Source organism: Pelodiscus sinensis, chromosome 22 (assembly GCF_052426305.1).
Source record: "Pelodiscus sinensis isolate ZL-2025 chromosome 22, ASM5242630v1, whole genome shotgun sequence".
Classification (NCBI taxonomy): domain Eukaryota; kingdom Metazoa; phylum Chordata; order Testudines; family Trionychidae; genus Pelodiscus; species Pelodiscus sinensis.
The window spans coordinates 16877059-16900711 of record NC_143073.1 but is presented as its reverse complement, the minus strand read 5'-3'; the positions used below and the strand labels follow the sequence as shown (position 1 = coordinate 16900711).

General features: G+C 50.5%; 2 protein-coding genes across 3 annotated transcripts in view; one reads left to right on the top strand and one right to left on the bottom strand.

The window, feature by feature from the left end:
• INCA1 (inhibitor of CDK, cyclin A1 interacting protein 1) overlaps nt 1-722 on the bottom strand; it is a 28843-nt gene extending 28121 nt beyond the window's left edge. For both annotated transcript variants that reach the window (XM_075907847.2, XM_075907848.2), the window contains exon 1: nt 404-722. In XM_075907847.2, coding sequence (XP_075763962.1) covers nt 404-441 — 38 coding nt within the window. In that variant the 5' untranslated portion in view covers nt 442-722. The remainder of the gene's footprint in view (nt 1-403) is intronic.
• A 4674-nt stretch (nt 723-5396) lies between these two features.
• KIF1C (kinesin family member 1C) overlaps nt 5397-23653 on the top strand; it is a 63474-nt gene continuing 45217 nt past the window's right edge. The window contains exon 1 of the mRNA XM_075908442.2: nt 5397-5609. The gene's annotated coding sequence lies outside the window, so the exon portion shown is untranslated. The remainder of the gene's footprint in view (nt 5610-23653) is intronic.

Genomic DNA, 23653 nt, shown 5'->3' with positions numbered 1-23653 from the left:
AGAGAGACAGACAGGTGGATCCACACCATCAATCCCCACACATGTTTACCAGTCTATCCTTCCATCCCCAAATACATCTATCAATTGATCCATCTAGTCATTCCTTCCACCCATGTGGAAGCTCTCCAGCGGCATATATAGCCATTCATCTCACATATTATCTATCATCCAACCCTGTAAACTCCATTTATCTGTCTATCTCCATATTATCTATCTATCCCCACACACCTATCTCTCTTTCTGTCCTTTTCTTTGTCTTACCCCATATGCTCATTCTATCTATATGGCCCCAGATTCCCCAAAACACACCAATATAGCTGAAAGCTCAGCCCCCCCCTCCAATGGATTGTTACCAAAAGATCCCTGTGAACGGATCCCACTTTGGAGCCTTCAGTGAACGTACTTTGCGAATGGGATGAGGGATGTGTGGGTCTCCTCCATGCTTGGCCACTGCTGGGAGAGTTGCAGGGTTTCCTTTTATCTCCTCAGTCCTCCTCAATCCTGCATGGGACAGATCACTGCTGTGTGGTGACACATCACTCAGGGCTGGCAGCGCCTGCCGGGTACCACTCTGCTGCCCTCTAACTGACACATCCCAGTGGGTACTAGAACTGTGCAAGGGCACACCTCCAATTTACCCATCCACATTCCTGCCTGTAATGCATCCCTTCCTATGCCCTGATGTACTGCCCCCCACCAGCCAAGTGCCACCCGAAAGCCTGTATCTGGCTGCTCTCCCATCTCATTTGTATCCCCTCCACAAAACCCTCACCCCATCAGTTCTCCTTCTATGGTATACTCGCCTCATTGGTACCCCCTCCATGCCATCCTTGCCCCATCCGTACCTCCCTCCTCAGCACCTTCACCCCCTTGAAACCTCCCTCTTCGGCACCCTCACCTCATTGATACCTCCCTCCTCGGCACCCTTGCCCCATTGGTACCTCCCCCTTCAGCACTCTCATCCCATTAATGCCCCCTCCTTGCTTTACCACGGCTGACCCACCCAATGCCTCAGGGCACCCATGTGTTGGGGGAGGGGTGGTCAGGCTTCCCCTCTCCCTGGTGAGGGATGTGGTATGTGGGGCAGAAGAAGGCAGGGTAAGTTGGGGGGCTGTATAAGGTTGGGGGGCACTGTCCCACACCCTACATACAGCCATGGGAACAGGGTGTGAGGCCCCTCCCCCCGGGTGCCCATGGGGTAGTTTCTCCTCACCTCAGGCAGCTCAAGTCTGAGGCGGGGACAACAGTTGGGAGGGATGGAAAAAAGGCGGGAAAAGCTGTTGGAGGGTGGATGGGAAAAAAGCAGGAAGAGTCGTTGGGGTGTTGGGAAAAGCTGTTGGAGGGTGGCTTGAAGAAAAGCAGGAAGAGTCGTTGGGGGGCTGGAAAAAGGTGGGATGCCCTTGCATCCATTTTTTGGGGCAGCATGATAGTGGGAGGTCGTTGGGAGAAACTCTCCTTTTGGCTTCACTTATTCCTCACAGCCGTGACTGTGAGGAGTTCTGGGATTGATGGGGGTGCCCTCAGTGTTCAACTTAGTAAGTTCTTACTAGACCTGCTAAATCAGATGACAAAAGCTCCTTCTTGTTTCTCCCCTTCCTGTGTGGGAGGCGTTCCCAATAAACAGCGACAAAGCTACCTCAGCATCTACCTTCAAATCTCTCCTTAAAACACTCCCACAGCTGAAAGCCAATTGTGTGCCAACTCCCCCCCCCCTCCCCCCCCCACTCATGATGCAGCCAGAAGGGACTTCAAGAGGTCATCAAATCTAATCCCATGTACTCATGGCAGGACCAAGCACCATTTTTTAGAACATCCTTGACAGGGCCCTGTTTTTCCCAGTGGGTGTGCTGTACATTAGAAACACACCAGAGGGCGGCCTGTCTCTAATATAACAGCTCACACCTTATCTCGCCAAGCCCTTTACAATCCTTTCCTGAGTTTCATTGTAATTTTCTATGCTACAAACATTTTCGGCTGGCTTATTGTCCAAGAAGATTGAAAGTGCCAGGGAAACGATTAAAAGGATAATGACGGAAGATCAATTTTTTTTATTTTCTAACCCTCCTAAAAAAATTATCTAGATCTTTATGATGGGAGAATGATGGGGAGTAAAAATGTGAATAATGGAAAAAACAATGAAACTTCCACAGAGGCTTCCTATATACGCACACAGATTTTCTTACTCATCTTCCCCAAAGCAGTGGCGGATATAGGGCAGGGTGAGCAGGGCAGCTGCCCCGGGCCCCGCGCTTCTATAGGCCCCATGCCAGCCCAGCTCACTCTGCCGTATATCTGCCGCTGCTGCCCTTACCTACTGGAGCTGCCTCCACCGCTGCCCTTCACTGCGGGTCCATGAGCAGCTCTTTTAGCCAGTGGCGCGTGCGGTGGCGGCTCGTTGCCATGGAGGCGAAGGGGGACGCCTGCCCATGGCGCCCGGGTATCCCGCTGCTCCACCCTCCTGCCCCACCCAGAGAGAGGCTGGGGGTGGCGCGGTCTCTCCCTCAGGGGGAATCCAGACCCCTTTCCCACTGCGCCTGGGGGTAGAGCGACCCGCCCGCCAGGGACACCCCATCTCCTCCCGCCAGTCCCCACCTCCCCCCACTTGTGGGTGCAGGGCGATCCAGCTCCACAGACAGCGCCCCCCCCCCCCCATGTCCCTGGGAGCAGGGGGAGTTGCTAGCTGCCCCTGCCCAGCCAGGAGCTGTTTGAGAGGCTGAAATGGTCATTTTGGCCTGTCTGATGAGTCAGACACCCCTGCCCGCTGGTCCTCCATATGGCCCATCTGTGCACCATCCTCCACGTAGCCACACCATGCCTGCCCCCCAACCTGAGTACCCACATGCTGCCTGCCCCCCAAATCCCAGCACCCACACACTGCCTGCCCCCCCAAATCCCAACACCTAATGCTGCCTGGCCCCCCAAGCCCCAACACCCACACTCCACCTAGCCCCCGCAAGTCCCAATGCTGCCTAGCTGCGGAACACCCAACGTTGCCTGGCAAATACCAGCCATGGGCAGCCAAAGAGAATCTACTGTGAGCCAGGAGCATTTTGTAGGTCTTTCGATTATATCGATTGAAAACGACCTGTAAAGAAATGGACTTTACTGACATAATTGAAGAATGTGCTACCAAAAGAGCTAGACAGCTATAGTAGACTTAAATACACATGAAAATGTTTAATTATTAATGCAGAATTTTGTTTAAGAATGAATTACAATATAATTAAAATAAAAATTATCCAACTAAATTAAGTTTCTATCAAATTTACCCAATTAACATTTAATATGAAAAACAGCCTTCAATTTGTGCATTTGACGCTTTTTTTCTATTTTGTCTCCAAAGGGGGGCCCCGCAAAATTGTGCTGCCCTGGGCCCCACAAAACTCTCATCTGCCCCTGTCCCAAAGGCACAAAGACTTGTATTGTATGCTTGGTAACTGGGATACCTTCATTGTTAAAGACCTCCCTGCCCCATAACAAAAGAACTAGCGGACACCAAATAAAATTAATAGGTAGCAGGTTTAAAACAAACCAAAGGCAGTATTTCTTTGCACAACACACAGTCAATCAATGGAACTTCTTGCCAGAAGATGTTGTGAAGGCCAAGACTATAACAGGCCAAAAACAAACTAAATAAAGTTATTGAAGTTAGGTCCAGCAATGGCTATTAGCCAGACTGGGCAAGGATGGTGTCCTTAGCCTGTTTGCCAGGACCAGGGAGTGGGCAACAGGGGATGGATCACTTGATGATTCCCTGTTCAGTTCTTTCCTCTGGGGCACCTGTCACTTGCCACTGTTGGAAGACAGGATTACGGGGCTAAATGGACTTTTGGTCTGACCCAGTAAGGCCCTTGTCATGTATCTTCCTCTTCCCTCAACTAGCTAATCCTTTTGGGGTGTGCCTTCACCCCACCACTTTGGGAAATGTGTGGGCAGACCACCATTGTATGATGCTTCTCTTCTGAGAGGCTCCAACGAGCAGCAACATAGCATTGAGGTTTCAAGTGTCGGCGCTGGCATGAGTGAATTTTGATGCTAGGGGCCAGCTCTCCCCTTTCAGAGTAATGAATGCAGGCTTTCAGCTGACTCAGGCAACCTGGGTCATACTTGGGTTGACATCCTTTCAGAGCCATGGGCTTAGGCTCTCCGCAGACACTGCTGTTTCTGTCACATGCAGTGGGGCGGACTTTTCCCTGCGTGGCACAGCTGGGTTGACTTAAAAGTTTTAGGACAGCCCAGGCCTTAGTCTCTTGCTGTTCTGGTTCCACACCCTTTTTTTAATGAAAGCTGCGATTCAAGAAAACAAATGACAGGTCTGCCTGCATCCTCAACTTGACAAAGCCCTGTCTGGGATGATTTAATTAGGGTTAGTCCTGCGTTGGGCAGGGGACTGGATTTGATGGTCTTCTAAGGTCTCTTCCAGCTCTATGATTCTATCCTCTCTGCCAGTGCCTTGGGGTGTGGCGGAAAGGTGACCTGGGGGACAGACTCCTGTGGCAGGAAAGACAGGGAATGGATGGTATGGCACACACAGACTAGTCTGCAAAGTGTTTGCTGGGTCACTGAACTGGAAACAGGCTGGGCTTGGAATTTAACAGCAGGCTAGGGTGACACTCCCTCCCCCACACCAGGCAGTGCCCAACAGCTCTTCAATGGATCCCATAAATTTCTTCCTCTACCAGGTTCACCTGTGCCTGGATCAGCAATGGGCCTTCCGGGCTCCAGCACTGCAGAATCCCCCCAGGGTCTTCCCCCCAGCATCTCCCTGACACTGCCCCCCAGACACTGCCCACCAGCATCCCCCAGGCACTGCCCCCCAGCATCTCCCTGACACTGCCCCCCAGACATTGCCCCCATTATACCCCCAGACACTGCCCCCCAGCATCCCCCAGGCACTGCCCCCCAGCATCTCCCTGACACTGCCCCCCAGACATTGCCCCCATTATCCCCCCAGACACTGCCCCCCAGCATCCCCCAGGCACTGCCCCCCAGCATCTCCCTGACACTGCCCCCCAGACATTGTCCCCATTATCCCCCCAGACACTGCCCACCAGCATCTCCCCAGACACTGCCCCCCAGCCACTGCCCCCAGCCCCCCAGCATCCCCCAGGCACTGCCCCCCAGACATTGCCCCCATTATCCCCCCAGACACTGCCCACCAGCATCCCCCAGGCACTGCCCCCCAGCATCTCCCTGACACTGCCCCCCAGCCACTGCCCCCCAGCATCCCCCAGGCACTGCCCCCCAGCATCTCCCCGGACACTGCCCCCCAGCATGCCCCCAAACATTGCACCGCAGTGCCCCAGGCCCAACCCTTGCCTCGCCCCTTTAAGGCCTCCCGGGGAGGGGCCGGCAGCTTTCCAGTCTCGCGACATCCCAGGGCCCGTGCACCGCCCTGTGCCCAGCGCGGCGGCGCCGGCCGCTGCTGTTCCCCCAGTGCAAAGCCGGGGCAGCCCCCCCTCCCCCGCCCGTCATTGCAGCCCCCCGCCCGTCCGCCGGCATGCGCAGCTCTAGAAGCCTAAGGGGAGGGGGCGGGGGGCTTGCAGCTCGATTGCCCACCCTCTCGCACCCGGAGTAGGGATGGTGCGGCGGGACCTCTGGGAAGAAAGGTAAGTGGCCGTGGGGGGCAAGGGAGACGGGACCATGGCTGAGCGATGCGGGGTGGGGCCAGGGCGGAGGAGGGGGACCCCGTGGCCCAGCGATGCGGAGTGGTGATGGGGGCAGCGCACAGGGACCCCCTGACTGAGCGATGTGGGAGAGAAGGGGCCCCTATGCTGGGTGATGCGGGGGGTGGGGGCATTGCCATAGGGGAGAGGGACACCTAGTTGACCCATGCTGTATGGGACTTAGGGGGTGCCAAGGGCAGGAGTCCGTTGTCTGTCAGAAGGCGAAGAAAGACACAGGATGGGGCAGGAGCCGGATTCCCTTTGGGAGAAGCAGTGGAGGTTTTCCACAGTCGAAAAAACTGCCGCCTTCTTTTGACTTACTTTTGAAAGAAAGCAGCAACAGTCTAGACATGGGAAGTTTTTTTTAAAAAGCTCAGTAATCTAAACACACCCATAAGGAGCAGGTTACTCTGCAAGGAGCCAGGCGGGACTGGTGCTGTGGGTGTGGGGAAACTGGGTAAACACTAATTGTTCAGGATAGCAACTTTCTGGATGTCACTAACCAGATTTGAGAGGAGTGGGTGGTGGATAGTTGCTTGGCTGAGCACGGATAATAGATCCTGAAAGGATACTGGTGAAAATGGTGAACAGCTAGCCCGCCCCAATTCCAGGAACTGTGTGGATGCTGTTTTGGGGGACAGCAGGTTGCGCTGTATGGCTCCCGATTGATTTAAGGACAGGAAGGTTTTCAGAACACAAAGTTGTGTGGTCATGGATTATTTTTAGAAGTGTGAAGTGAGGATTTCTTTTCCCCTCTTTGCCCTCTGATTCACAAACGCGAAAACGTGTCATCTAAAGACATTGCGTACACCTATGTGGTAGGAGATCTGACTTCAGACAACTCTCTAATGGCATAACCTTTTTATGAAATTTTGAATGGAGGTATAACCCCTTTGAACATTTTGGACACGGTCTGTAGGTCCTATGGGGGGGGGGGGTCTGTGAATTAGAGATGCTAAAAAGCATTTAAATAGTTAACTGATTAAACATCAAAATTTTAAACTTTTAACTGATTAACTGTCTGCTAGGCTGGCAGAGGGATCCTGCTGGTCTTCTTGGCCAAGTCCGACTGGCAGGGGTTTGGGGCAGGGCCAGCTAAGGCTAGTCACCCACTTGTCTGCCCCACATGGGCTCCAAAAATTGGATTGGTTGGAAAGCATCTCAGTAAACTGACACAGCTAGAATTTGTTGTTGCTTCTGGTTTTTTAGATACTTGTGATAGATAGCATGGAAAATTAGGGTAGGTCTGGTGGGAAATCTTAACTGTTGGGCCTAAGTTTGTAGAGATTGACAAGCTTATTTCTGCTTTCATAAAAGTCCAGGGCCATCCTTACCCATATGCAGAATATGGAGTTGCATAGAGCACCTGGAAATTTGGGATACCACTGGGTCTTAATGTCCACCCACCCACCTCTTCCTATCCCTGTTCTGTGGCTCTGCTTCCTGCAGAGAGGATCAAGTTAACTTAAGAGAGCGAGCCTGCCAGACCTATTAGCAAAACATCAAACCACTGAAAAGGTCATTCAAGTGGTAATGAAGCCATTTAACAGGCATTTGCCAGCCCCAGGTAGATACTGTCAGTTTCTGAATTGACTGAGTTGACAGGACCTTAGATATTTCATTGCTCTGTTGCTAAAAAATATAAAGTTACATCTCTAAAAATCATCATTCCCCAGGCTGCTCTCAGGTATAGGGGCACCAGTTTAACAGTATTACCTAGAGCCCATAAATCAGTGGTCTCCAACCTTTTTAAGCATGAGATCACTTTTGAATTTAAGTGCAATCTGAGATCTACCTCAGACCCAAATATCCTTGCCCCGCCTCCTTTGTGCTCCTTTGAGGCTCCACCCCTGCTTACTCCATTCTCCCTCTCCCACCCTCCCTCACTTTGACCAGTCTGGAGCAGCAGGTTGGGGTGCAAGCTTTGGTCTTGGATTAAGAGATTTGGAGTCTGAGGGGCTCTGAGCTGAGCTTGGAGCAGGCCATTGGGGTACCAGAGGGGGTTCTAGGTACAGTCTCTGGGAGGGTGGTTGGATGGAGGGGTGCTTGGGGCTAGGGCAGGGACTGGGGGTGTAGGAGGGGGTTCATGACTGGGATAGGGTTTTGGGAAGTGGATTCCAGTTGGACCCTACTTACCTCAGATGGCTCTTGAGTGGTGGTGCAGTGGGGCTAATGGAGGCTCGCCCTTGTCCTGGCCCTGCACTACTCCCAGAAGCAGCCAGAAAACTCCATTCCAAGTCCTGCTGTGCCCTGTCTCTGCTCTGTGGAGATAGGATACAGGATGGGAGAGGGGGCACCTTGATATCAGCACCCCTCCTCTGTCTCCTCTGCCCTACACAGAAAGCAGAGGTTCCTGAGGGGACAGCTCCAAGGCAAAGGGCAGGAGAGGAGCAACAGTCTAGGAGGAGGGGCAGCTGAAGTGGTGGGCTTGATAACCTCTTGTCCAACCAGTCAGGATCACTGGTCAGAGGCTCCAAGATCTACCAGTTGATCCCTATCAACTGGTTGGTGATCACTGCCATAAATCCTAAGGACTGGCCTGTAGTGGTCCCCTTGAAAATCCCAGCATGTGCAGTCTTGCTAATTTCTCTATAGCGTTCAGACCTCTGTCTCTTAGAGTAGGAACACCTTCGCGCAAGATTGGCTTTAGGTCCCCAGAAGATAGTGGATGCTTGGTTTCATTTGTAAATTATCCTCACCAGGGAGAGGCTACTCTAGAACTCCATGCTAGGAAATTTCCTCGAATCGTTAACCTGTCACTTCATCCCAGTGCTGCACTTTGCACAGAGAATACGCTGTGAAAAGAGTCCCCTCTAACCCCATGCCACCCCTGGATTGCTTTTTTTAGCTGCTTCTCTTGACATACTTACATTCTTGATGAACTTCATCAGCCTTCAATGGCAAACACATGTGCCCTGCTGTGGCTGGGCTCCTGTTAGGAACATGCCTCCCCATCCTTCCAGAGGCTTAGAATCATAGAACCATAGAGCTGGAAAAGACCTCAGAAGGTCATCAAGTCCAGCCCTCTGCTCTAGGCAGGACCAATCCCAACTAAATCAACCCAACCAGGGCTTTGTCAAGCTGAGACTTAAACACTGCTAGGGATGGAGACTCCACTACTTTCCTAGGTAACCCATTCCAGTGCTTCACCACTCTCCTAGTGAAATAGTTTTTCCTAATATCCAACCTAGACCTCTCCCACCACAACTTGAGACCATTGCTCCTTGTTCTGCCATCTGTCACTACTGAGAACAACCTTTCTCCATCCTCTTTGGAACCTCCCTTCAGGAAGTTGAAGACTGCTATCAAATCCCCCCTTACTCTTCACTTCTGCAGTCTAAACATACCCAGCTCCCTCAGCCTCTCCTCATAGGTCATATGCTCCAGCCCCCTAATCATTTTGGTTGCCTGCCACTGGACCCTCTCCAATGCATCTACATCCTTTTTGTAGTGTGGGGGGCCCAGAACTGGACACAATACTCCAGATGTGGCCTTACCAGAGCCAAATAAAGGGAAATAATGACATCTCTGGATCTGTTTGCAATGCTCCTCTTAATGCAACCTAATATGCCATTAGCTTCTGATAACCAGTCAGGCTGAGGAGTGGCTAAAGCGCTTCCATACACCAATCCCTGATGGACATGAGGAGCATTTCATTTTGTTTTTGCCAGATGATCACAGGCTTGGCTCCTATGGAGGGACTGTTTGTCTGAAATTAGCACTTGCTGCAAGTACACTTCCAGGCTCCACTGGATTTTTAGTAGGCTGTTTTTAAGTGTGTTGCACACCAAGGTATCCTCCCAACACCTCTGGGGAGATGAGGCATACTAGTTCTCCCATTTTACAGAAGCAAAAACTGAGGTCTGGAGAAATTCTGTCAGTCTGTGACAGCCAAGAATTGAACTGTTGGTTCTTAACCACTGGTGTAATCCCAGGAATGGATCCTGTTTTTTGGAAACTGCCTTACTTCTGAATGCCAGCTAGCTCAGAGATGAGAAGAGGAGAAAAAATCCACTTAATCACTTTCAGTTTAGGAATTCTCTGTGTCACTTTCCAGTTCTCAGTAAGTTGTCTACGGTGGGCTTTGTAATTTTTGATCCATCTGTAAATTCTGTTTCATCCCTTTATTTCCACCCTGACTTTTGCTTACCAGAACTCATTGGATGCCTTATTTGTTTCTATGTAGGTTGGTGAGTTAATATAACTTTGAAACCAATCCTTTCTGTTTCTCTTTCCCAAGCGGTTTAGGGTTGACTTTGATTTGTGGCTTTAAGTAAGAAGAGTGGCAGGTTGCGGTTATCTGGGCTGCTGCAGTTTTCTCTGTTTCTTATCGCCTCGCCTTTTTGTCAGGCATTCTTGTCTAGTGCTGCTGGTATACTGTGAGCATGGCTGATCCTTCTCTTGTGACTGGGTTTGAAGCTGCAGCAGCTGTTCAAATAACTCCTGCTTTGCCAGAAAACTTCAGGATGGTACGAACAGTGGTAACCAGTACACATAATGCATTGTGGTAGTTGGAAGATGATTTCAGATTTCCTGTGGGAAGCACTACTATCTTCAAATGTGTGACATTTCCACCTCTGCCGTATGTCTGTATTTTGCCACATCTAATGAGTATAACTCCTCAATCAATTTATTTCTCAAATTCGTCCTGACACGGCTGCATCTCTATCACTGTCCTGACATTCAGTATGCTTTTGAGCTGTTTGCAAAATGTCCCATTTATGCCTCGGGTAGAAATTTTCAGATGCTGTCCATTCGTGGATCGAAAGGTATAGCTGTGGTCATTAAGGATGTTAAGTATCGTGTAAATGACTAATCATGTACTCAATACAATTAGTATCAAGTACAGCACCCCCTTATCAACTGTGTAGCTTAAATGTAGTAGGAGCTGGATGTGCAAGCTCCTACCACATTTAAACTGCAGAGCTATAGCGGTAGTAGGTCTGAGATCCAGCACAAGCCGGAACTGCTTCAGTCCCAGCTAGCACTGCATTCCGCACTGTCCCAGCTCTTACTACATTTAAAAGGCAGGGCCGCTGCACTTCTGCCCCCCTCCCAATGCACTGCAGAGATGGTGCTGCAGAAACTGACTCCCCCCAGCACTGGCTCCTACTCTTCCTCCCCCCCCCCTGCCTGGACAGAGGCAGCAAGCGGGGGGAAATGCGAGTAGTCAACTCGACTACCCAATAAATATACTCTTTTACATCCCTAGTGTTCATCCTATCTGATTTCCTTTATAATGCACGGCAGAGAGCCCTGGCTACACTAGAATGGGTCTGTAGGTAAAATATCCCATTTTGATTTTAAAATGGTCTGTGCTAGAGAATTCACTACAACCAATGTTCCTTGTAAGCTGTGCATTTGGGGGGCCACCCAGGAGAGAGTCAGGTGTTGCCCAGGTGATTGACAGAGTGCCCACAGCTGGCAGTGTGTGTTTCTACAGGTGGTGCACATCCACACATACTTCTGTGCACATAACGAAATTTATTGTGTACATGGATGGAAAATAAATTAGAGGGAACATTGACTTCAAACCATATCAAGTTATTCCAATAATTACTCTCACTGTTTAAAAAAAGTTCCTTATTTCCCCATTCATATTTGCTTGGCTTCACTTTTTGGCCACTAGTCTTGTTAGACCTTTCTCTGCTACACTGAAGAAGCCTTAAGCCATTTAGACAAGGATAATTGTACCCACACCTGTGTTTTGCTTGCATTGGTAGCCATCCCAGTACGATGTTTTATCTTGCTACAAAATCTGTGTTCCAAGAGAGGAAGGAAGGCTTATGCACACTGACCTCCATATAAGAAAACTGAGGCACAGCAAAGATTTTCCCAAGGTTGCCTTAGGAGTAGGAGTTCAAACCCAGATCTCTTGAATCAGAGTGCATTGTGCGCAAAACAACTGTGATTTGCTGTGACAAACCCCTCTGGATGACAGCTTGCGATGGGGATGATAAATGACTGTAGCTGGTTTGTGGGAGCGTTGGCATTCAGAGGGTGTTTTGCTAAGCAAGCCCCATGGCATTTGTTTAGGGCAGAGGTGGAGAACCTAAGGCCTGGGGGCCGGATGCAGCCCCCAGCTTGCCTGGATCTGTCTTCTGAGGCTTGGGTCTCCCTCCCAGCACTGGGAAGCCTGTGCTGGCGCTCCAGCCTCCCCCACGCCATCCCTCCCCCTAGGGCAGGAACACATACAATCTACGAGCCTTGGCCCCCCTTGGCTCTGGTGTGCAAGGAGGAATGTAAGGAGTGTCTTTCTCCTTCTCAGTCAGGGTCATGTCAGTGAGGGTTTGTTTGTTTCTTTTTTCTTCTCACTTGCGTGCACCCCCAACTAATTTTTCTGTGGGTCAGCGGCCCCCAACCCAAATCGTTCCCCACCCCTGGTGTAGGGGTAAGAGGAGCAGCGATAAGAGATAAGCAGGGATTGCTTTTGCAGAAATCAAAGGCTTTGCTGGGCTCCCTTGCACAAGTTAAGTAGTGTCTTGAGACTCTCCCAAAGAAGGGAGAAGGACTTGTGTTTTCTTGCTGCCTTTCAAAATGTGCAGGTGCCCCCATCACTTGCATGTGCATTCCTGTGTTACGAACCAAATCCAGAACTCCCTCCAAGGAGTGCAACCTTTTGATGAGCTGTCTCTTCTTTTGGACCCTTCCTTGTTCAGCAAGAGGGAGAGCTGTTTCATAACTCTTACCAACCTGTCTGCTTTCGGGGGGTGAGGATTCCGCTCCCTGACAGCACCCAGACCTCTGCACTTGGGATTTGCAGAACTTTACAACTCCAATTTCTCAGCTTCGCCAGGCAAACTAGTGGATCCCCCTCCCCCATACCTCCGGAATGGTCAAATACTTCCGTTTCAAAGTACTGCTTCTGTCAAGCCTCTCCACAGCGATTTATAATAGACAGGGTTGACACTCAGAATCACAGGTTTTGGAACTGCTCTTGAGATTGTTATGGAGTGAGGATTAAAGGCAGGAGAAGATCTTCAAACTTCCTAAACCCCTGATGGGTGACAGTCTCCGTGTCTAAATTTTTGTTGTCTCTGCTGGAATAAAGTTGCTTTAAGCCCTGTTGTTATAGCAAGGTGCTAGACTGATCATTCAGCCATGTTCTGAATCTTGTTCTCTCTCTATAGAAGGTTACTGTAATGCCTAGTAGCTCCAGGCAAGGCCCTTGCGTCCGGTTGTGCTAAGTATAGTACAAACACAGCGTAAAAAGATAGGACTCCTCTCCCACAGAGATTTCACTCGAAGTACAAGGTAACAGGGGAGTACAAGAAAAACACTGGTCACCTTGAAAGACGGGGATCTCCACACACGTTGTTGAGTCATGTGTTGGTGTCCTGGCAGAAAAGAGTTTGGAGGGTGGTAAATTTGCTGATGTGTTTGTCTCTGGAAGATGCTCCCTGGAATCAGAGATTCCTAGGACTGGAAGGGACCTCAGGAGGACATCTAGTCCAACCCCTTGCATTCATACTTATTCCTGCCAGTATCTAGACCATTTTTGACTGGTATCTGTCTAACTTGCTCTTAAAAAATCTCCAATGGTAGAGATTTCACAGCCTCCCTAGGCAATTTAATCCAGTGTATAACCACCCTGACTGTTAGGATTGGACTAATGTCCAATCTTAACCTCTTATGCTGCAATTTAAACCCATTATTTCTTGCCCTATTTTCAGAGGTTAATGAGAATAACTTTTCTCCCTCCTCCTTGTGACAACCTTTTATGCGCTTGAAAGGCATTATGTAGTCCCCCACCCTTTTCTGTCTTCTCCAGACTAAACAACCCCACCCTTTTAGTTTGTCTTTCCTCAAAGATCATGTTTCTAGACTTTGAATCATTTTTGTTGCTCTTCTCTGGACTGTTTCCAATTTGTCCACTTCTTTCCTGAAGTGCCCAGTTGAAGCCTGATCCTCAAGGAGTAGAGTAAAAGAATTACTTCTCGTGTCTTACTGTTACCGCATGTTCACTCTGCATGTGGCTGAAATGACTCCTGGTTTACGTTTGCAGGATAACAGAGGCTTTTTGGTGCATTGAAGAAGGCTTCCTCTAATTCAGACATGCTAGGTAATAGGGAATTCCTGTTTCAGAGTACTAAGTAACATTGGCCACCTTTTTCGATTGCAGATTGGCTCTTACTTTATGTATTGGATTTAGAGTTGCTCAAGACCAATGTTCCCTCTAATTTTTTTCCATCCATGGGCAGAATACATTTTATGTGCACCAAGCTATGTGAGTATGTGCACCACCAGTAGAAACACATGCTGCCAGCTGTGGGCGCTTTGCTAATCAGCTGAGCAGCATTTAGCTCTCTCTTGGGTGGCTGCCCAAGTGCCCAGCTTACAGGGATCACTTCACAAAACTATTTTGTGACTTTTTGCCGGGGGGGGGGGGGGGGTATTTCTCCACCGTCCCCTGTAGCAGTCTGAGCAGCAGTTGTGAACATGGCATGTAATTGGAGTAAGATGCAGACAGGCTGGGAGCAAAGCTGAGACAGCAAATGTTTTAAACACACACATCTTGCTGCTGTGGAGATGGGTGAGGGGTGGGAATATGCCTGGTTCCGGTGTGCAGTGAGCTGAAAAGCCCTGGTGAGGTGGATGCAGAGCCTCAAATACAAAGACCCTTTTAAAATTAAATAAATTAATGGAAATTGCCTATCTCCTGGTGCTGGAAGGGACCTTGAAAGGTCATTGAGTCCAGTCCCCTGCCTTCACAGCAGGACCAAGTACCATCCCTGACAAATTTTTGCTTCAAATCCCTAAATGGCCTCTGCAAGGATAGAACTCATAATCCTGGGTTTAGCAGGCTAATGCTCAAACCACTGAGCTAACCCTCTCCCCCTACTTTTTAAAGCAAGTTCCAAGTAGAATTTTGTATTTCTTCTGTGAGACGTGAGGACACCTGTCTTCTGCTGCTTTCAGGTGTTGCAAGAGAGATTTTTTCAAGCCAGAAGGGACTCTTGTGATTATCAAAAGGTGAGATTTCTGAAAAGTGCTGAAGTCACTTTTGAAAATGGGATCTAGGGGAAAATCTGCAAAAGAACCTAAGTCTGGCCTGTTATAGAACATGCAGCGGGGAATTTAACCTAGAGATTCCTGCATCAAGCCTGTAACTACTAATCGCGCTACGATTTTAGAAGGGAATCTAGTCTTGAATAGGAAAAACCTTGTAAGTGATGGAGAATCTGCCCCATATCTTGGTAAGCCTTCGGTTAATTTACCTCCCTGTTTGACCAAGGTGTAATTTTTATCAACTGTGTATTTTAGAGTGTGTGTCTGTCTGTCTCTTTCTGTTTGATCAAGAACCCTTCCTAAACAGTAAGAGCTGGGGCTGCCAAATTTGGGATATAGCTTCCTCTTATCATAACTAAAAGCAACGTAAGGGTTTGGTTGTGCCAGGAAAATGGGATGTGCCTCGAATGGGTTTGCTTCTCATAAAACCCAACAGGAAAGAGACAATCACCAGAGCAAGTACAGTCCTCACAACTGATATAACTGAACCAGTGTTGAAAGAGACTGAACCAAGATGAGCCATAAACATCGGGTGAACCTGGAATAGGATTGCTGCTCAATAAACCTTCCAGAAAAGAGATGAAACAGACATTTGGAGTACAGGCAGTCCCCGGGTTATGTACAAGATAGGGACTGTAGGTTTGTTTTTAAGTTGAATCTGTATGTAAGTCGGAACTGGCATCCAGATTCAGCCGCTGCTGAAACTGATCAGTTTCAACAGCGGCTGAATCTGGACGCCAGTTCCGACTTACATACAGATTCAACTTAAGAACCCCAGGCATCCCCAAGTCAGCTGCTGCTGAAACTGATCAGCAGCTGATTCCAGGAAGCCCGGGGCAGAGCAACTCTGCCTCGGGCTTCCTGTAGTCAGCCGCTGGTCAGTTTCAGCAGCGGCTGACTTGGGGACGCCTGGGGCAGAGCAGCACCCCAGCTGCTCTGCCCCAGGAGTCCTTATTCAGCCACTGCTGAAACTGATCAGCAGCGGCTGAATCAGGACTCCTGGGGCAGAGCAGCTCGGGTGATGCCGGGTTGGTCCAGTAGCGCCAAGGAGCGGTGCTGCGGGACCAACTGGCAGCGCCCCACCTGCTCTACCACAGGCCCCGAGCTTTGCTCCATGTCTCCCTGGTCTGCTGGGGGAGGGCACTAGCTGTGTCCCCCCCCCAGCAGACCAGGGAGACGTGGAGCAAAGCGGCGGAGGACCCGGGGCCGGACCCGCAGCGCTTCCAGATCATCTGGAAGCGCCGCGGGTCCGGTTGGGTCCTCCACTGCTTTGCTCAGCGTCTCCCTGGTCTGCAGACCAAGGAGACGCTGAGCAAAGCAGCGGAAGACCCGGGCCGGACCCGCGGCGCTTCCAGATCAGCGCCGCGGGTCCGGCCCGGGTCCTCCGCCGCTTTGCTCCGCATCTCTCTGGTCTGCTGGCTCCCCCAGCAGACCAGGGAGACGGGGGACAGCTTTTCTTGCCCCAGAGGAGGCGGGCGGCGGGACCAGGCATCCCGCCGCTCCAGTCCTCCTGGGCGAGAAAATCCCCGTTCGTAACTGTGGATCCGACATAAGTCGGATCCGCGTAACTCGGGGACTGCCTGTAGTTCTGTTTCAGCACTACTGGGCAACGCCGGGTAGATCTGTCAGTTTACTATAATATAATTCACTTCTGGCATGTAAAACAAAGAGCTATTTTCAGATCCTTAACTTAAAATAAATGTGTTGGCACATCTACACTACACAGAAGATTGAGGCTGCAGTGGTTGATCTTCCTGGGTTTGATTTATCAGGTCTAGTATAGATCAGCTAAATTGAACCCAGATGGCACCCCTGCTTCTCCAGTACTCCTTCTCCTCACAAGGAGTAAGGGAAGACAGCGGGATGGATTACTGCTGTTGGCCTCCCATCGTATGGACGGCGTGGAAATGCAATTTAAGATGTGTCGACTCCAGCTATGTATCTTTCTTCAAACTTCTGCTGTACTGTAGACCAGGCCTGTGTCTAAAACATCTACAACCCCTCTGTCTGTGGGGAACTTGGGCTCCCTGCAGACAGGGCTGCTGGTGGACCAGCCTCTGTCCGTGGCGGGCCTCGGCTCACCACAGACAGAGGCTGCTCCATGGGAGGCAGAGCAGCCTCTGTCCACGGGGAGCTTGGGCTTCCCATGGTCAGGGGCTGCTTCTGGATCAGCCTTGGTCTGTGAACCACCCAGGCTGCCATGGCTAGAAGCTCCTTTGTGGTCACCTCCCCTGCTCCTCCTCCCCCCGCAGCAGCCTCCATGTCAGAGGCAGCACTGCAGGGCAGCAGGCGGCTGGACTATATGAGGAGCTGATTTTTAAACTGGCTCCCCCTGTGAACCGGCTCTTACCTGGCACCCCATGCTGCTGCCTCTGATATAGAGGCTGCAGGGTAGGATGGGCAGGGGATTATCTGGGAGTGGGGCCAGAACTCACTGGCTACCGGCTCCACCCTCAGGGACTAACGAATATTCATGTAACTGATAAGAATTAATGTGGTAACTCAACTATTCAGTTACCCGATAGCTAACATCCCTAGTGGTGTTTGGGGTCCCCCATGCACAATGAATGTTTAAGGTCTGTGGCAAGAGAGGTCTGAAGGCCTGCTGTCTGGTTGTCCACAGAATCCAGGTCTCCTAGCCCTGCTTTTCTCCATGGGCTGCAGCCTGGAAACCAGATGTGGAAGGATTTGAGGGAAGCAGCTGCAGTTTGCCCCCTGCGGCTGGGTGGCTGCATGTTTTGATGTGTGTTTTTTAAGGGGGTCTCTGGAAAAGAAGAATGATTTACCTATTGCAGACCTTCTTGGGCGGTACATCAAACAAAAGCTGGGCTCTGCCGTCTCTGGATTGATTTAAGTGCTCGGGGGTGGTGAGAAGAATTTGGATTTTACAAGCCTGAATGGGACCCAAAGGACACTGCATTAAAATTGGTCGATGTGGGCAATCTAATGAACTGGTCTCCTCTCACCATGTGCGAAGAGGGACACATAAGTGTCTGGCTTCTGGTGGGAGGAGAGAAGTTTGATGCAAGAATCAGCTTTAGGAATTCATTGGAGCAGCTCTCTGGATCAAGAACAAAAGGCATGGGAAACCGGGAGGTGAAGGTTGAAAGCAGGCCAGTGTCTTGTCTGGTCAACAGCCTAGGTGGGGAACAACAACAAAACCCCAACACTGGCCTCTGAGGAAAAGGGGCAGAAACAGCGCAGGGGTGTGGGCTGGTCTCTTCTTTGTTAGAAGAGCACTGGCCATTGGGTGTGGTGGGGAAGCTCTTCCTGCCTAGCATTAACTTTGCAAACATGCCCTTTGCCTGCTGCAGAGACCCTCGCCTCCACTCAGAAGCGTGAGGTACTGAAAAGAAGTAGAACTAAACGCATCAGCAGGTTTATTTTCTGGTAGTTTCTATCTCTATTTCCAAAGTACATGGTGGGGGGGATTCCTATTATGGCAGCGTATCGAGCCTGTCATGCTAGGCTCTGTTTTTTGCATAGTGAGAGACCCTGAAGAGCTCCCAAATAGGCCAGGCAGAGGAAAGTAGGAAGGGAAACAAAGGGATAGTGACTTCCTAGGGTCACAGGGTAGGGTGGGGGGCTGATCTGGGGATGGAACCCAGGTGTCTGACCCTAGCCATTTCCCTATCTCTGACTTAAAGCTCTAGCTTTGGGAAGAAGGAAATTCAGGTTTCAAGTCCTGGTTGTCCTACAGGCTTCCTGTGGGACTGGGCACATCATTGCTTTGTGCCTCAGTTTCCCTCCCATGTGTTAACTATAGCAGTAACTGTCTTTCCTGTCTTTGGCCAATTTAAAATCATCAGCTCTCCAGGGCAGGAACAATCAGGGAGAGGGGAGGTGAGTGTGTGTACTAAGGATGTTAAAATGTGGTTAATTGAGTAGTCAGCCAGTCGATGGAATTTCCATCAACTAGTCGATAGGCACTTCCACATTCCTCCTTTGAAATGTACAAGAGCCCCTGCAGGCTGCTGTCTCCAGGCTGCATGTGGCATGCCTGCTTTGAAATGCACAAGAGTCCCCAGCAGGGCTCTTGTGCATTTCAAAGCCATGGAGCCCAGGGTCAGTGGGGGACTATCACCCGCTGATCCCAGGCTCCGTGCTACACTGCATGCCGCTAGGAGTCTGGGGCACTTCCCTGGAACCCGGGGTCAGCTGGAGACTCCCCAGCTGATCCTGGGTTCTGGGGAAATGTCGCAAGCAGCCCGGGATCAGCTGGGAAGTCCCCATCTGACCCCAGGCTCCAGGGCTGCTCCTTTGAATCACGCAAAGGCGGTCACCTTGGGGTTTCAAAGTGGCAGCACCACTGTGCAGCACTACCACTTTGAAGTACCCCTTTCCCCCCCCCCCCTTTTGCTGCCTTTATCTCATAGAGGCAGCAAGGGGGAGGGAAGATATCAACTAGTCAAAAGATTATCTCATAAGCAAAGCCTTATCAGATAGTCGACTAGTCTTTAACATCCCTAGGGTGTATGATCAGCCCCTGTAGGGGCCTCTGACAGAATATGAGCACCTGGTAAGAGGCCTCCAATGCTCAGGATGACCCAATCTGCTGTGGGGATAACAGTCTGTTCTCATTCTGCTCACTCCCTGCTATTGTGGCTGCTGCACTTTGCTCCTTGCTGCTCCGGAGGAAACCAACTCCCCTGTTTTCAGCCAAGAAGGTCCTTCGAGACCGGCTTTTCCTGCAGAGCCACACCTGGTTTCAGTTTTGTCTCATCCCCGTGTGTGTAGGAGAGTGCGCACATGCGCACAACAAAACCCCACCTTGCTCCCAGCTTTTCTATCCGTGTTTGGAGGACGGGAAGGCAGAACAGGGTGCAGTGAGCAGAGCAGGCGTGAGTGCAAGTGACTCACCAGTTAACAGATGACTGTGTCAGTTACACGCAGTGAAGCCTTCTCCCTGGGAGCCAGGCCAGCAGGAGCTGGTGGCCCTGCTCCCAGGGAGGCTTCTGTGTAACTGCCGAGATTTTCAGCAGTTACACGGTTACCCCATTGCATAATTTTTAACATCCCTCCTCTGATTCATTGGTGGTTTTTTATTTCCTAAGGCTGGAAGCTATTATCTTCGTCTGCTCTGGTCTCCTCACGGCTCCAGGGGGCCCTGGTGGATTTGGAGAGCACTAGGCACCAGGGTTACCCTGGGAGTCCTCACATGGAATAGTGCCATCGGTCGTGGGCTTGGAGCAGTCTTTAGGGAGGGGGCGAGAAGGTGGTTGGTTGGTTGGTTGATCTCTGTGCTTCGCATCTGCAGATAACTTCAAGCAGAAAGTGTGTGCGGTGGAGGGGGAATGGAGGCCAGATTACTATGGGGCCGGTGCACTTGAGGAGCCGGCTTTCAAGCCTTGGTGCAGCAGAGAGGTGGCAGGGGGCTCCCCAGGAGTGCTGCTGGAAGCACCCCCACGAACCAGCAAATAATCATCTAACTGCCAAGATTTGGTGCAGTTACATGACTATTAAATTAAACGATTTCTAACATCCCTAGTCAAGCAGCATGGGGGTCTCAGTACAGAGCGCTGGGGCCCTCTCCATGGTAGAGACCAACCACTTATTGCTATCCTTTGTTTTCTGCCTTTGAGCCAGTTAGTGAGCCAGGAGAGGGCCTTGCCTTTTACCCTGTGGCTTAGGGTATGTCTGCATTGTGCAAAACCCCCATCAATGAGTCCCAGACCCTGGGGCAGCTGACTCAGAGTCTTGCTGCAGGACTCGAAGTAGCTGTGTAGATGTTGCTGCTGGGGTGGAGACCTGCCTCATTCTTCAGTCAGACTTCCTGTGTGGCCTAGAGCAAGTTACTCCACTTTCGTGTTTCCGTTCGCTTCCTGGACAATGGGACAGCGACGCTTCCCTGCCTCATGGGGGTTGTGAATACACTAAAAATTGTGAGGTATCCAAACGTCTGTGGCAGGGGCCAAACAGGTGCCTAACTTAAATAACTCAGGAAGTCAACGGAGAGCAGAAATGTTGGAAAATCAAGCTAGACTCTTAAAAATGATGCATCTAAGGTTGTTAGTAACACTGATGCGGGGGGGGGGGGGAATAATTTTCACACTGTTTTATTGCATCTAAAAGAAAAGAGTTGTGCTGCAAAAGTGGTATCTCCCCCCTCCCCTGCAGTGCAGATGCAGTGACAAGTTTATTCTTGCATGGGAATGAGCTATACCAGTGCAACTGACAGAATTCAATGCTTTTTTAATATAATTTCAGTGGATAAAATCAATGTTTATTTTTAAGCTTTTTTTCCCCCAGTTTTTATCCATTTAAAGGTGGATAGTTGTGCAACATGATAGGTTTTAAGCATGTTCGATTATATTAGTGTAAATTTGCAGTTACAGGACATTTTTGGGATGGGCCAGATACTTATCAGTGACAGGAGATGCTAACAAGTTTACAGAGTAGTACATTAAAACACAAAGTAACCACCCTTAAATCAAACTGCCAGGCTCTGAAGTAGGCAGAGTCCCAGAGAGTCTATCTAGACACTTCAGTTCTGATGGATTGAAATTTTTTCCCTTTGTTTTTGTGTAACTACAGTGAAAATAATGTTTACTAACAATCATTCTTCCAGATCTAAGTATGTATGTCACCCTTTATATCAGTGGTGAGCAAAAGGGTCTCCATGGGCTGGATCTGGCCCCTTAAGCGGGTGGATGTGGCCTGCGGAGGCCCTGCTGCTACCCTCCCCCAGGCTCTAATTGGCCTGGAGGCAGGAAGAGCACACCAAGCCTCCTCCGCTCTGCCCCTTGCAAGCAGCAGCTGACAGGGCAGGGGAGGCTTTTAGGCGGGGGTTCCTCCAACGTTGGGCTGCACTGCCCTGGGAGAGGGTGAGCCCGGCGGGGTGGGAAGGGAAGAGGGTCCTGGCCAGACAGATCGCCAGTGTGAGGAAAGGGGCACAGCTGCTGGCAGGCTTTGCACACAGGGAGGGCTGACCTGCAGAGCTCTGCGCAGCAGCAGGTGCAAATCCCCGCATGTGGGTACGGAGTGATCCTCTGCCCTGGTTGTCCCAATTCATAAGAACCACCATGCATCCGGTGCTGCTGCTCCCCCACCACCCCGCACAGGGGCTCCCCGGAGAGTGAGTCACCCTGGAGTGTGGGGTGTTTGTGGGGCACCTTTGTGGCTGGTGCGCAGTGACTATGCAAAGCTGAGCAAGGAGCAAGACCGACGACGTCCCACCCTGTATGCGCGCAGCCTCTTCCCTTCCGTACGTTCCTTCTTGCTGGGATCCTAGGTCGGCACAAACCAGATGCAAAAGACCTTAGATCCTGTAGTGCAAAGTCTTATCCTCCCTTGGCTGTGCTGAGCTCAGGGTTGATCAATCCCCTGTTGCTTGAATCGCTCTGAGGACTGGGAAACCACTATGCTCAGGGACCTTCCCGTGTTCTGAAGGGATAGTCCCTTGTTCCTTGAGGGCTGCTTGTGGGTTTTTTTAACTCTTTTTTGGTTGAGCAGGGAGTGCATGTGGGACTGCCATGGCATACCTCAGTCCTCTTTGGACATGTGCCTCCTTACCAAGTAGGTTGATGTTCACTGAGCTAAATGTTCTTAGCAAACTGCTGCCAGGACACACATTTGGTTCTGTGGCAGCATAAAGAACTAACAAGGTTACAGGAGAGATGAACCAGAAAAGCCATTAATCAGAGAATCTCTTAGCCTAGGAGAGAGGCTGATGGGACATAAGTGTTTGTGGAGGATTGGGGGGCAAAGGGGGGAGGTAGTAAGTGGCTTATGGCACAGAACAAAGACAGCTGAAGATTTAATAAGACGCAAGAGTCCCCAATGGCATTAGGAAGACCGGAGATGACGAAGAAGAGATCAGTGTAGGTTCATTGGTCGCCTCCCTGGTGGGATTCATTTTGTCAGGTCCCTGTAACCCAGTCCTTCTGTTGCTGCCAGTGAGTTCGCTCCTTCCTTAGGGGGACTCCCTCACCCCCAGACCAATCATTGTCTGGAGTGGGGCACCACCCCTTCTGCTTGATGCCCCCACCCTTTCCTGTGCAGCCCGGGGCCACTTGAAAAATTTCCGAAGTGGCCCCTGGCAAAAAATTATTGCCTTGTTCTATACCAATCTCATGGTTTCTACGCTGGGATTATGTGGTATAACTACTAGTTAAAAACACACCCCTAATAGTGATAGCTATCTAGAGAGAGGGGGTGGGGTATGAGCTAGGACCACCCAATTCAGTATACAATGTTCTCTTATCATAACGTACAGAAAAATCAGGGTTTGGTTGTACCGGGACAATGGGATGTGCCTGCAATGGGATTGCTTCTCATAGAACCGTACAGAAAAGAGATGGAATCCCCAGGCAGGTGAAAGGGGCTGGCTGGAGGCAGGCCTGTCCGGACTTCCCCTGTCCTGAGCCTCCCAGGTGCCCTTTAGGGTGTGCAGATGGGTGGGGACTGAAGTTCCCCTCCCCCTTAATTCATATGGGGACATTGCTGGCTGTTCCCTTTTGTCAGGGAGTGAGGGGAAAGTGCACGGTTTGCTGCCTTTCTCACTCTGGCCAGGGAGATGGGAGGCAGATGAACCTGGACCTGCTCCAGCTGGATGACATATGCCCCTCCCCCAGCTGTGCCCATTGGCACTGCAGCGGCCATGGCGAGTCGCTTCTCACCTGACCCCAAGGTGAGAGAGGGCTGGGGTTGTCCTGTGACCCTGGGGAAGCCTGCAGACTGACCTCCTCAGCCCCATCCCAGAGCAATGATTTAAATGAGGCATGGACATAATTAATTTTTGTTTTTTGGAAAATAAAATGACAAAGGACCCCAGCAGCTCCAGGTAAATCTTCCAGTATTAGTATTGAGGCTGTTTAGAGGCAGGTAATTGTAGCCATGCAGACAGCCTGTCTCCCACTACATTTAAACTGCAGAGCTGCTGTGGGAGTAGCTCTGGAATAGGGATGTGAACAACTTATTGGACAGTCAACACACTAGTTGCTCCTCCCCCCCTCCCCCTTGCTCTGTCTATCAGAAAA